At 39.2% G+C, this 13428-nt stretch overlaps 1 protein-coding gene across 2 annotated transcripts; it reads left to right on the top strand.

Moving 5' to 3' along the window:
* Nucleotides 1-468: 468 nt before the first annotated feature.
* tspan31 (tetraspanin 31) lies at nucleotides 469-8181 on the top strand. Of its 2 annotated transcripts, none has more exons than XM_077513242.1 (6): nucleotides 469-661; nucleotides 2469-2636; nucleotides 2704-2784; nucleotides 3128-3268; nucleotides 3741-3857; nucleotides 7533-8181. In XM_077513242.1, the coding sequence occupies exons 1-6, from the start codon at nucleotides 599-601 to the stop codon at nucleotides 7575-7577; spliced, it is 615 nt and encodes a 204-aa protein (XP_077369368.1). In that variant the 5' UTR covers nucleotides 469-598; the 3' UTR covers nucleotides 7578-8181. The 2 variants fall into 2 exon arrangements, with proteins under 2 accessions (XP_077369368.1, XP_077369367.1); XM_077513241.1 differs by having other exon boundaries at nucleotides 471-661; nucleotides 5282-8181.
* Nucleotides 8182-13428: the final 5247 nt, after the last annotated feature.

Here is a 13428-nt window from a genome sequence, read left to right as displayed (position 1 = left end):
CACTTGCTTCAAAATCCCAAGTTGAAACATTCATTGTTGCTTAAATCCCTACCCTGGCTTGAAACCTTGATTTTTATCATTATATGTGTATGCCGTACCGCCTGCAGTTTATGTTGTCTGTGGTTTGTTAATGTTTGTAGTGTTGCAGCATGTAAAGCAAATTTTTCTCCTGAGTTTATTTCGATTTGAAACCATAAATATAAAACCCTAACAATGTCCAGAAACCTTATTTGAAGCAAACTTTGAAAACTAAACCTTCCATGAAACTCCAACACTTGCCTTGCAGATGGCAATTCTGTACTAAACTGTAATAAGTGTACATCTAATACAACGAAAAACAATTAAGTGTGTCTACTATTAGCTTTCGTGCCTTTTGACTGAAAACAGAAACACTAAACACGAAGAGCGTGCCGTACCTGAACAGGAAGAGGAAGTTTGCATATGGTCACGTGGTGACGTCACGCGTAAGGCCTACGTCATGTTCCCCACCTACGCCCTCTTGTCTGGTGTCTGAAGAGCAGCCGAAAACAAAACAGCTGTCGTTTGCTTCTTCCATTTAGCGTTCAGTCGGTCGCCCGGCCGAGCCGAGAGAGTCGCGATGGTTTGCGGTGGCTTCACGTGTTCCAAAAATGCGCTGTGCTCACTGAACGTTGTCTACATGGTGAGTGTTGCGAATCAATTACTGAGCTAACTTTCTCATTGCTAACTGGCTTAGCGTCTAGTCTTGCCTAGCCTAGCCTAGCCTAGCCTAGCCTAGTTTAGCCTAGCATAGCCCGGCTAGCAGTTTAGCCGCAACGCAAAATTAATATTCTGACTTTTAACCTTTTTGTTTCTGCACGCCTCCGGTTTTCAGACCAAGACGGGTATGTGCGCGCCTCTGACAACTATATTTTCCAAGTAGATAGTAACAAGTCCTGATCCTGATTTGTACATAGCCTCATAACGATTAGCACTTGGTGGATGATGTCATCGTGACAAATCAGGAGACCAAGGCACCCCACAGGCCCTTTTCGTCTTCTTCGATTAGGCCTTTTTTTTTTTTTTTTTTTTTTTTTTGCCACCCACAGATTGCTTCATCAACCCTGTCCACTTTTAGCTCAGTATATTCTTCGTATCATGTTCATTATTGGAGAACTATTACTGCTCAGTGTGTTATTTAATTTAATCATTTGAAAATGTAATACTGTAGTGACTTTAGGGCCACATCTGGCCAGCGGATAGGAATGGAAAACACCAAAATCCAGATGTGGACATACGTAAAACCTATAATAAACATAGTGTAAAAATGGAGTAATGTATAGAGAAGTACAATTAATTGAATTTTAATGGTAGTCATAATTTTGACTGCCACTATTAAATTAACCTGATCTCGTTGGTGTTGTCTGTATTAATTAATTTATTTATTGTTTGTTTGTTTTAAGTTAACTGTACAGTACTTTTTATGCAAGTTATTTTCTCAACCAGACTTCATTGAACTGCCACAAGCAAGATACCAGTGTATTTATTCAGTTAGCAGTTGGTACATTGTAAATTCTTGGTTATTTTTTTTTTCTTATTTAATTAACTAATTCTGAAATGTCATGCATTTGTTTTAAAGTTTCATTTTGCAGCTGAAAACTGTTTATACGTTGAAAACTTGTGCCATTAAAGTGCAGATGATTTCGGAAACATAATAAATAATTGTAAGCTTGGAATGGTTACCCAATTTAGGATCGCAAATGTCAATTTGTATAAACAATAAAAAATAAAACTTTTGGCCAGAGGAGGACAGATTTTAGAAGCTCAAAACTGGAAGGACAGAGGATGAGGGCAATCTTCCAGGATTGTGCGAGCTTTCCACCTAATCATGTCAGTGCAAATGTGGGCCAAAGGTTGCTCTTGTTTTCCCACAATTTTGCTCGCTGTTTTGCTTGACCTCACACTTGGGACTCAAGAGACCAAACCAAGCACAGATTAAATCCATTGTAAAACACTCAATATGTGCTCAATACACACACTGTAAAATCTGCAGTTTGACACCAAGACAGCTTTATCCTCTAAGAAGACTCACTCGCTGTATTTTATAAATCTGTATTTTCTAAGAGGTTCAAGTAACTGTCAAATATTTGAATTTTTGCACTGTTTCAACAAGTTGGCCATAAAGCAAATATTCTATTTACTTCATACTTCTTACTAAATGGATGTTATTTTCAATCAGATCTTTATGCTTTAAAATCATTTTCTGATATTTGAATTTGTACCGTACTTTTGTTAGTCATTTGAGGTTATTTAATTTATTTTTTAACAATAAAACAGATGGATATGTCATAACAGAACATTTTATCTCCAAAATGTGTGGTTGATTCTTTGCTGGAACTGTTGAATGTGTGATGGAAAATGTCCGTATTAATTGATGAAATGGCTGAGCGGCCCATCCTCGGGAGTCGTCGCTGTTTGTTGCTGAGTTGCTCCTCTCATGTGACGTCCAGCTGGTGGGCCTGCTGCTGATCGGCGTGGCGGCGTGGGGGAAGGGATTCGGCCTGGTGTCCAGCATCCACATCATTGGCGGCGTGATCGCCGTGGGCGTCTTCCTCCTGCTCATCGCCATCGTGGGCCTCGTCGGAGCCATGCACCACCACCAAGTCATGCTTTTCTTCGTATCCTTTCCAAATTCAAAGCAGCCTCAATGTGGTCGCATACTTTCTTTAACAACCGGATTGCCAGTACATGGTCATCCTTTTCATCGTCTTCCTCTTTCAATTTGGGGTGTCCTGTTCCTGCCTGGCGATGAACCGCGCCCAGCAGGTGAGTTCCGTCTTTACCGTCTGCGTGTCAATTTCGCATCTCATTTTGGCTTTGGGATGACGTTTCTCGATTAAGCTAAAATGCACGGTAGCCTTTTCAGGTCAACTTTATTACTTAAAGGGACAGGGATTCTTTTATTAGTTTAGTGATGATTCTTGCATTAATTTGGAAACTTGAAAATGGAAACCATTTTAGTGTGTTCTTGCCATTTGTAATTGTAGTAGTGTTCTCCCAGTTGTGGAAAATGTTAAAAGGAAGAGACTATGAATGAATTGTTGTAAGCTCGATGGACGTACGATTGTCAAGAGTCACAAGGCTAAGAATCCTTGACGTGCATTTACAGGAAGGACTTCTAAACTCAACGTGGGGAATGTTAGAAATAAACACCAAGAATGACTTGGAGAGTCAGCTCAACTGCTGCGGGCTGTTCAACGTCACCGGCAACCGAGAGCAGTTTGATCAGGATTGGAATGACTGCCCTGCCGTAAGTCACCCTCGACTCCTCTGAATGCATGAATTAAACGTGATAACGTTGGATGATGAATGGGGTATATGCCACGGAAGAGGCGGGACTGTTTTTTTTTTTTTGCACATCAGTTTGTTTCCGGTTCGGTTTGGGACATGCGGGCTGCGTCAAAAATACTTGTGCTTCCGACTTTGTGCCACTGGGTTCTGCGTTCGCAACCCAGACCGGAAATAAACTGTTGCGCAAAATCACGTCACGCCTCTTCCGTGGCATATACCCCATAGTGTTGTAAGCAGCTCAAGAACATGCGTGTCCATGCTTTCCCTTGCTTTCAGTTAGTCACTTTGTCCCAATAGTTTGAGCTGAGTAAGTAGGCCACATTTGAGCTCAGCTGACAGCTTGCTGATTCGCAGCGTGCAGATCAAAGGCCTGATATGTTCTTTTTTTTTTTTTTTTTTTTTTTTTTTGCTGTGTGTATTTTGGACTGCAGTTATGTGCGAAGACAAAGCCGAATTCATGCTACTCCTGCGGGGATATGATGCTGCACCACGCCAGCGAGGCTCTCAAGATCCTCGGAGGCGTCGGGCTCTTCTTCAGCTTCACTGAGGTGAGTGGCGCCGAATATCTCGCCAACTCCAGCATGTTTAAAATATGCGGTCATTCCTTTTCTTTCAAATATGTTTGGGTCTGGTATTCACAAAAAGATACTCATACTTTTTTTTTTTTTTGCTTTCTTTGTGTTAGTATGGGATTTATGTACTTAAAAAAAAAAAAAAAAAAAAAAAATCTTCCATGATTTTTTTTTTCCTTTTTTTTTCTTCTTCATTTGTATTCGATTTAAGATCTGTCAAGTCCAGCACGCTGCGAGGGCCAACTTCAAAATTAGGGGTACTCGATTATAGAAAAAATAATAATTCAGATTATTTTTGGCAATAATTGAAATCACGATTATTCAAAACAATTATTTATATTTTGGTACAAAACAAGAAAATGTTTAAGGATTCAAAAATATTAAGACCCAATTAAAAAAAATAGAAACACTAATTATATAAGTTCCTTTTGGACCAAACATATTTTATAATATATATATATTTATAATAATAATATTTATTTATGTTGGCAAAAACTTTTAAGTTCGAGTGCACTGTGCAGTAGGACGATTTTTTTGGTACAAAACAAGAGAATGTTTAAACGTAAAAAAACAAATTAAAAAATAAATTACAGTATTCCTTTTGGATGAAACAATTTATTAAGGTACTTATTTAATAAATTTAAAAAGCTTCATGTATAAATTGAAACAACTCAAAAATTTGTATTTATAATCTTTTTTTTTTTTTTGTTTGTTTGTTTTTTAAGATTATGCTGATTTTTTAATTGTGAAGTGTAATAATTGAAATTGTAATTGAATTTCAATTAATTGCACAGCCCTATTCAAAATAAAAGCCGGACCAATAATATATGTCCAGCATGTGTTACGGTTTTATTTTGAATTTGGTACGGCGTGTTACCATGATGCATACGATGACTTACATCTTTTCAACTGAAAATGGTCATTTAAATAAGTAAATAAATACGGTTTTAACTCCGAATGTTGCTTTCCTTTGTCAACATTGGTCTTAATTTTGGGTTCGTCTTCTCCTGAAACATGCTTTCGCTTTCCATTGTCAAATGCTGTCAGGAATTGGTTGCCCTGTTTGTAAATTTGATGCCACAAACTGGCTGGCAAGGACAACCAAATTCCTCTTTTCATGGCAGGCACCACATGTGTATATATACCAACATTTACTTTTACTTTACTTTTGTCCAAAATGTTGCTATATAGTATGGAATTGTTTATTTTTGGACTCCTTTTTGTTGTTGAATGAGTGTTGTCCATGAGGGGACCAGCAATTTGACACACTTGCAAGTCCAATTAACAATATGGAGGTGCATTTTTCAGCTTTTAAACGCTTTCCCAGCAAAACCAATCTAGACCCCCCCACTCCTCATATCCCCATCCCACCCGACACTTTGATGAATGTTCTCCTCCAGATTTTGGGAGTTTGGCTGGCAGTGCGCTACAGGAACCAGAAGGACCCGCGAGCAAACCCGAGCGCTTTCCTATAGTCCCACCCCCGCACCCTTTTCGAACCCCCGGTACACGACGCTCGACGACACGCAACGGACGTGCCCCACCCGACACCAGAACCCGAGAAGCTCCCTGAGCTCACACTCAACCGGCCGGACGCTCGCGCATGACAGGATGACTCGTAATACCCTCGACCGTATTGCGACCCAACCTTGATTTGAGGGCTCCCGGCGGAATTGGACGCGCCGATCACACGCCACGCGGACCAGATGAGCCGCAGCCGCCACCCAATCCGAGTGAGAAATGTCTCACAAACTAGCCCATGATTCTCACCTTGAAATGTTCTCATGTACAGCAAGCGCACCGGTCTGTGTGACAAGACTGCGACAGGGAGAAGATGGGTCGTGTGGAGCAAAAGCTTTTATATCAATTGTGTCGTTAACTACTGGGAATTAGCAACATGGCATCTTCTCAAACATAGAATGGGGTGCTGGAGCCTATCTTGTTATGTTAGGTTAAGTTCTTAAAAATGTATAAACGGCAGAAAATGCCAAATGCTAAATATTCAGTTAGATTTTGTACTGCAGAAAAATAAGTACAGAAATGTTTTCTTAAATGCTTCATCATTGAAACATATCGTATTGTATGATGAATACACAGGCTAGTCCCGGTCAATAAAGCGTCTTTGTTTAGTCTTGTCTTGTTGCTAATTCTAGTGATGAGGAAAGGAATGAAGAAAGATTTCAAACGCACTTAGTGAGTTTGCAGTCCTTCACGCATTCCCGAATCACTCCCAATGGATTTTGAGTGGCCCCCAAGTTGAAGTGGCCAATCCATGCGGATTTTTATTTTTTTTTTAATCTATATATAAATGCGTCCATCCCATTGAACTATTTATGAACTGTAACTGAGCCAGCTGTGACATGTTGGAGCGCCAACGGACTGCAGACTTGCTGTTGTACATAATACTGATGTTGTGTGTAGTTTCTGTACTAGCTGCTTCTTCACCTGTCGTCCTTTGTGTTGTACAATGATTTTGATTGGTATATCATGTCAGGTATATAGTAAGGTCCCAACTCGATTCGTCGTATGATTTTATTGGCTGATTTTAGCATGTTTCTGAATAATCATAACCGGCCAGAGCTTTGCAAATTTAAATGCCGATATATAATCAATTTCAAATGGAACAGTAAATTCTTATAAGTGTCATGTGGAATGATGTCCATGTGCTGTTTCTCCACTACATGGAACCGACTATTCCATCCAATGCGTATCTTTCTTGAGATGATGTCGTCGTCCTAGTTACCATGTAGACGAGGGCCAACATTACAACAACAATGGTGGACTACCTGTTACGTTACAAGCTGTTGAGCGTGATACTGCTTTGATAGCAAAATCTTCTGCTTCTTACCACCAGCAACTCTGTACGTCATACATTTCAAATGTGACTGTTTAAGTCAACATATTTCACCATGTGAGAAAGACAGCTGTTTTTTTTTTTTTTTAGTTTATTTTGAAGTCATTTCAAGGGAAAGAAAATAATGAAGTGGAAGAAATTGAAAGGGATTTTTAATGTTTTGCTATGCGTCACCCTTAGGTTGCTTATGTACTGCCTACATCTAAAGCGAAATTTGTCAGATTGTGCTTTTTGCATGTTTTCGCACTTGGAAATTCTGTGTTTTAAATTAAACAAATGGTAAAAGACAAAGTCTAAATTTTCTGCCTCTAATTCATAGCTTTATTGTAAACATAGGACAAAAATATAAATAATTAACTAGGGATGTAACTATATCCAAACATCACGATATGAAGCTCACAATATAATTTTTACGGTATTGTGGAGAGGTTGGCAATATTTAAAAAAGGTCACAATATTGTAAAAAACAAAACAAAAAAAACGATCTTATATTTGAAAAAACACAATATTGTGCTTTTGTACATAACAGCAATGCATATAAACCCCCTACAATCTCGAATAATAATATTGAGACACTTGTTAACGCACGCACACATTGAGTTCCTCCACATATTGACTCGGTTCACAGGCATATTACAATCCCCTTCATCTGACCAATAGCGTGGATTTTAAACATAGAAGGGCCAAAACATCCCTAATGAGAATTAAATGCACTTTAAAAAAAAAACTAGCCACCAGAGGGTGCTAGAACTGCACAAATGCAAATCAATAACTTTTTTTTTTTTTTTTTTTAACAGGCGTTGCTTTTAAATATCGTGAACATGATATTGTGGCAGCTTTAATATCACGATATTATCCTTATCGTTACTTCCCTATAATCAACCAGTCCCCGGATCCCCCCAACCCCCCCTCCCCTCCCTGTTGCCAAATATTGGAAACTGTATCGGCCTTTAAAGAAATAAAAGAGAGAGAGAGAAAAGCTTTGGTCGGGTCCTGTTCACTGTAACATTTCTACAGCAAGAGAAAGCATCACGTACCCAATAGTGTGTTTGTGATAGTGTGGGTTGGTCTTTTGAATCGTAATGTTTTGTTGTGATTGCTAGCAGTCCTTTTCATTCATCAGTGTTATTCAATATATTATTTGTACAAATGTGTGAAATGTGATTTTTAAATTATCTTTTGACAGGTGTTAGATTTCCTGGCGTTTTTACGAGCTTTGAACTTGATGAGTGTACATGTTCATTCCGTGTCTTACTTGAACTTGTTAGCTTAGAGCCAGTGCACATTTTGCTGCTGCTGGCAATTTTTTTTTTTCTTCCCTGCTGTGTACAGATGCTCAATATTGTTGCCACGCCTTTTAATTTGTGTGCACTTGTGGTTGAATTGTATTTTCCCCTTGATTTAGGGACCTAATTTTACAATAATAAAATCTCAAATTGGACCATACATTTTTTTTGTCTTTGTTGTAGTCTTTGCTATATTAGTAATTAGGCTGTTTGAGAAGTCAGATTTCAAAATGGCTGGCTGGCCTACAATATTATTTTTCTTCCCTTTGATTGGTTGGTAGGAGCGCATGTCTTTCTAGATGTGCATACATTTAAATAATCTGCATCTCAGTGAGCATGATGTATTTTGTTGACATGGTGTTGGAGCAATTAATTGACAATCAGTTATCAAATTAAGTAATTTGATAGAGTAATCATTTAAAGACATTGTTTAACTTGAAATTGTCCAAATCTTCGGAATTTCAGGCTCTGAATTGAAATGTTCTATAGTTGCCCATGAAAGCCAACTGATTGTGTTTTTGTTAAATCTAAATAATTCATTTGCAAATATCTGCTTTTATTTTGAAAAACAGTTAACATTTTTGACAATTTTCTGACATGTTAAGGACTAAACTCAATCAGAATCACTTTTATTTATATTTTCTGCACAGTCAATATGAAATGTCTTTGTGTAAAGGGATGGAATTAAAAAAGAAAAAAGAAAAAAGTACTGTATTGCAATAAATTGAAAAAGAATTGACTATCATTTACTAAAACAATTGTTAGGCGCCGCCCTGTTTAAGTTTGTTAGATAAATATTGGTTGTGAACTGCTCCAGCACAACTGCAAGCTCCTTAACACATTGCAACATAAAAAGGGTAACAGTCAAACAATAATACTGTACATCAAATGAAAGAAAACATAAAACAATCAACAGTCATCATAAAACCAAAAAACAAACAAAAAAACGATGGTAGCGTATCTACCACCTTCCGCCACATGGGGGCGGTAAGGGCAGAACTGCCAAACACATTTGCTGCTATTTCTGCCCTCTTGTTGGAAGAGTCATTTGTAAACAATACACAACAGAAAGGGGTGCAGATGATGAGGATGGAATGGAATTGGAAACCACGTGATATTCCTTCAGATGGCTCTTAATCCCTCAACTGAGTGTGTGATTTTACACAATCTGCTGAGGAAGTCGAGAGAAAAATGACAACAGGACCCATGTAGCTTAGTCTCTGTGAAATCTGTGACCTCAGCAGTAGCAGTTTCATGCCAACCAGCAACAGCTGGGCTACGCAAACTATGAACCACTGGCTGGTTTTGTTTTTTTAGTGGTCCTAATATTAAATCAAAATTGACAGGGCCTGTACTGTGCTCTTTGCTTGCATGGTACTCACGTTCTACACTCATCTGGCACTTCCTTGTTTTCCACCAATCACATCATTTGTTAACTTTCTGCTCGGTGTCAAACTCATTTTAGTACACTTTTGTTTTGGTTGTTAACGTGGCGATGGGATTAAAATATCGGCTTATTTCTTTTAGGTTGTTTGTTTTTAATCACCTACTTATTATTAGTGTTATTATTGTTATTATATCACTGCCGTCAGGCAGTATTCCCACAAGCATCACTTTGCATTAGGGGTGTTAAAAAAAATCGATTCGGAAATATATCGCGATACTGCAGCACACAATTCTTGAGTCGATTCGATAGGCAGCCGAATCGATTTTTTTAACATCCATTTTTGATGGAAAAATATTCAACAAAACGTCTAAATTTCACACCTTAAGCATGGAAGAATGTTATATTAACATTCACTGCCTTTGACAAGTATACTTGTCAATTGTATTTTTTAGAGCGGTGCTAAATGGGGGCGAATCTGAGCATGCTCCACTGTAAATATCAAACTTGGAAACAACTTTACTGATGCCCAACCACCGGTAGATGACATCATTGCCCCATTTTATAGGAAATAAACACAGTTTCAGAGTCCATGGGAGAAATGGCTGTATTTTGGCAAACCTACATTTTTCTGCTGTCAATTATAAAAGAACGGGACGGGACAAAAAGTAGGGAGTCTATTCTGTTATTTGGTAGATTCGGTTTATATATAATTATTGAATGTAATATCACGTGAGTATTGGAAATGTAAAAATTTTCTATAATGACTGGCAGTGAATGAGTTAATGGAACATTAAGCCTTAATATTTTATTTCAATGCTGTTCAAACATGAAAAAGGTTACAACCTGTTTGTTAAATACAGTGGCTCACAGTTATAAGACTGAAGTTTCAGATCAATAGATAATAAATTTTTATACAAATCTTACAGTGTACATGTATAAATTTACTGAATGCTATTTTCTAAATTTGAGTAAAAAAAAATCGCAACAATCGACTTGTAAATTCATATCGGGATTAATCGGTATCGAATCGAATCGTGACCTATGAAACGTGATACGGATCGAATCGTCAGGTACTAGGCAATTCACACCCCTACTTTGCATGAAACAAAAGTGGCATTTTTGTTGAACATGAACATGATGGTCAAAGATTGCAAACCATTTCAACACTTTTGAGTGCTCAATTTAAAAAATGAACACAACCAGCATGGGGACTGACCAGTATCGATTTCTGAAAAGATATTTGGATCTAGGAGTATCCTTTCAGATGACAAAATAGTATAGTGTGTGCACTTACAAAACTAGTTTGGATCTCTCTTGACCTCCAGGTTTGTTTTTCGGAGCCAAGACCGTCGCTGAAGTCAAATATGCCTGCTAATGTTGTTTTGGGTGCTATAGAGAGTATTTCCGGTGGCAGCGAAGCCCGCTATCCTCCTGAGGGCCAGATGCCAGTCCCCGCCCTGCGATGCGGGCCCATATGCCAGCCGGGCGCTCGAGTTGGCAGAAGCTGTGGAGGATCGCAGAGAGAGGGAGAGATGGCCATCTGTCCTCTCAAAGCTTTACAAGACGCTCTCCAGGCATGCCGACGATACGTCTGCAAGAGCGTCGTCCAGATCCGGCCGTCCGCATCACTTTGTACCTCATGGAAGCTTGCCATAATTTTTCCGAACGAGCCATGATAGCAAGCAAATGTGGCACCGCCAGATGAAGGGAACGTCGTTCAATCGCAGCGGCTTCTAAAAGCACATGTAGACATGTAGTATGGCAGCGTGTGAGCAGACTTTGAAAGGATGCAAGGAGGTTGTCGATCAATAATCTCTTAAACGCACACCGGACGGGTCTTGGTCGGCTGTAACCCCGACATAATAACGACCAACTCAACCTGCTCAGTCGACTACACGGAATCATCCCTGAATGAGCATGAACAGCAGCACAAAATGGTGTGTTTTTTCTCTGGGATTTGAACGAGGATCCAGATTGTTCTCACAGCTCGGCCAGGACAAACAGGAAAGGCAAATCATTCTCTTCAGTGAGGAAAGACAAACGGGTCAATAAGGCCTATCAATAATGTAACAGAGCAGGAATGCTGCTTGCTTGCTTGCCTGTCAGAGAGAAGAGCAACAATCCTGTGTGTGTGGGGTGCAGGTCTGTTGGGAAATGTGGTGATAATAAACAACTTCATGTCACCTGTTTTCGAAGAATGTCATCAAATAAATAATCAAGGCCATCCTGTGAAGAGCTAACATTTATCGAGCTACACCTTATGGTGGGAGACTCAACTTGATGCTTGAGCCTCCATCGCCATACTATTAGATTGTGTCTCAACTTTTTATGCATTTTTACCGCCATATTGCTCCTCCCAAGAAAATTTTCTCAGCATACGATCCCTTACGTTTACAGTATAGAAATTTTAAGATTTTTTGAGACGGTACTTAGTAGAAACCGCATGACTTATGGTGTTTTAAATTTGTTAAACATAGACGTGGAACTCAGACATTTTACAACTTGCCTTAAATACATGTATATATTTAATGCTTGATGTTTACAGGAGGAAACTTGTATGTGTGTGTGTGTTTGTTTGTTTTTTTATTAAAGATTTATAACTATTTCAACAAAAGATGGTTCTGCCAAATCTAATATTGGGGTCTAAGGAACTGAGCGATTAACGTCCTACCAAGTTCACCCTCGCCCACGTCTGGTCAAGTTGCCCTCGTCTTATCAAGTTCGCCCACGTCCACGTCCTGCCAAGTTGCCCACGTTCAGTCCAGTCATGGCGACCAGTCCGCTCACGTCCTGCCCCAACATGGCTTACCTGCGTCCCCTTGTCCGGTCTGGTCTTAGCGACCAGTCCTCATGTTCCGTCCCGTCATGTCAACCAGCTTCCCTTTACCCCCTGGTCAAGTCTCGCAACTAGTCCTCTTATGTCCCATCCTGTCTTTTTCTCGTTTATGGTCAATAAAGTTACTCTCCTACCTGTCTGGCTTCCTGTAATGTTTCTCCGCCATTGAGTCTATCTCCCCTCACCCACTCGCACCACCCATCATGACATAACTACAGTTTTGTCACAATGAGGAAATGAAAATCTCAACCTCAAGGATAATATTGGAGAAATCTCAAAATGGATTTTTTTTTTTTTTTTTACCTATTCTGTTTTATTCTAATTACTCAAAACTAACTTTTACCTTTCATGTTTATCGATACTATTGGTCAGTCCTCATGTGGGTGTGTTATTTATTTATTACAAATTATTGACCAATCTATGTTGAAAATGTTTTTTACTTTTTGAGAATGGAATGTTAGTCAATACATGTTTGCTGACGCCAGTGAATTATATTCAAATGACTTCATTTAAAAGTCCTGTTTCAGTGTGAGATCTTTACATGTATTTAACAATTGTGTATTATGATTTAGAATATATTTTGAGTTAAGTGCTTGTCATTACGGTGGTGCTTCCAATCGAATTTGTATTGGTTTCAACAATGTTGCACATTGTAAGTAAATGATGTTTTTTCAGGGGTAAGATTTGTAGCCCACATGTATGGATTTGTTCTCACTGCGGCTGCCCATGCATGCTGTCGGCTGACTTTCTGGCAGCACTGAAAGGCGACGTCCACATTTGCAACAAGCAGAGTGTGAAAAATGCATGCCATCAACGTGTCAGGGCATTTTGTGTGAATCGTTGCCATGGAGCAGAATGCCGAGTGTTGAAGAGGCGCCGACGGCGGCGTCTTCTTTGTAAACTGCAGATGAAAGTGACCTCCGTCCCCACGCCGCTGATGTTTTTCTAATTAACTTGTCTGGCTGTCCTGACAAATGACAGCGAGACGCTTTCACTTCTCAAGATGCCACCTTCAAACTTTGGGAAGTTGGCCAAACTCTTTAGCAATTTACAGCCCAAAAAGCAAACGCTACACAAGAAGTGAGATTCAAACCTGGAATCTCTCCACCGTGTGGCCCAAGTTGTTTTTTTCTTTTACTCAAGCCAACAAAGAAAACAGCTGCATTTCTGTTATTTATATAAGG

Source organism: Festucalex cinctus, chromosome 2 (genome assembly GCF_051991245.1).
Source record: "Festucalex cinctus isolate MCC-2025b chromosome 2, RoL_Fcin_1.0, whole genome shotgun sequence".
NCBI classification, from domain to species: domain Eukaryota; kingdom Metazoa; phylum Chordata; class Actinopteri; order Syngnathiformes; family Syngnathidae; genus Festucalex; species Festucalex cinctus.
This window is presented reverse-complemented; position numbering and strand designations above follow the sequence as displayed.

Coding starts and splice junctions, on each gene's coding strand:
- tspan31 (XM_077513241.1), top strand. CDS start 599: ATGGTTTGCGGTGGCTTCACGTGTTCCAAAAATGCGCTGTGCTCACTG. Junction 3,269..3,740: donor ATTGGAATGACTGCCCTGCC/GTAAGTCACCCT, acceptor TTTGGACTGCAG/TTATGTGCGAAGACAAAGCC. Junction 3,858..5,281: donor TCTTCTTCAGCTTCACTGAG/GTGAGTGGCGCC, acceptor GTTCTCCTCCAG/ATTTTGGGAGTTTGGCTGGC.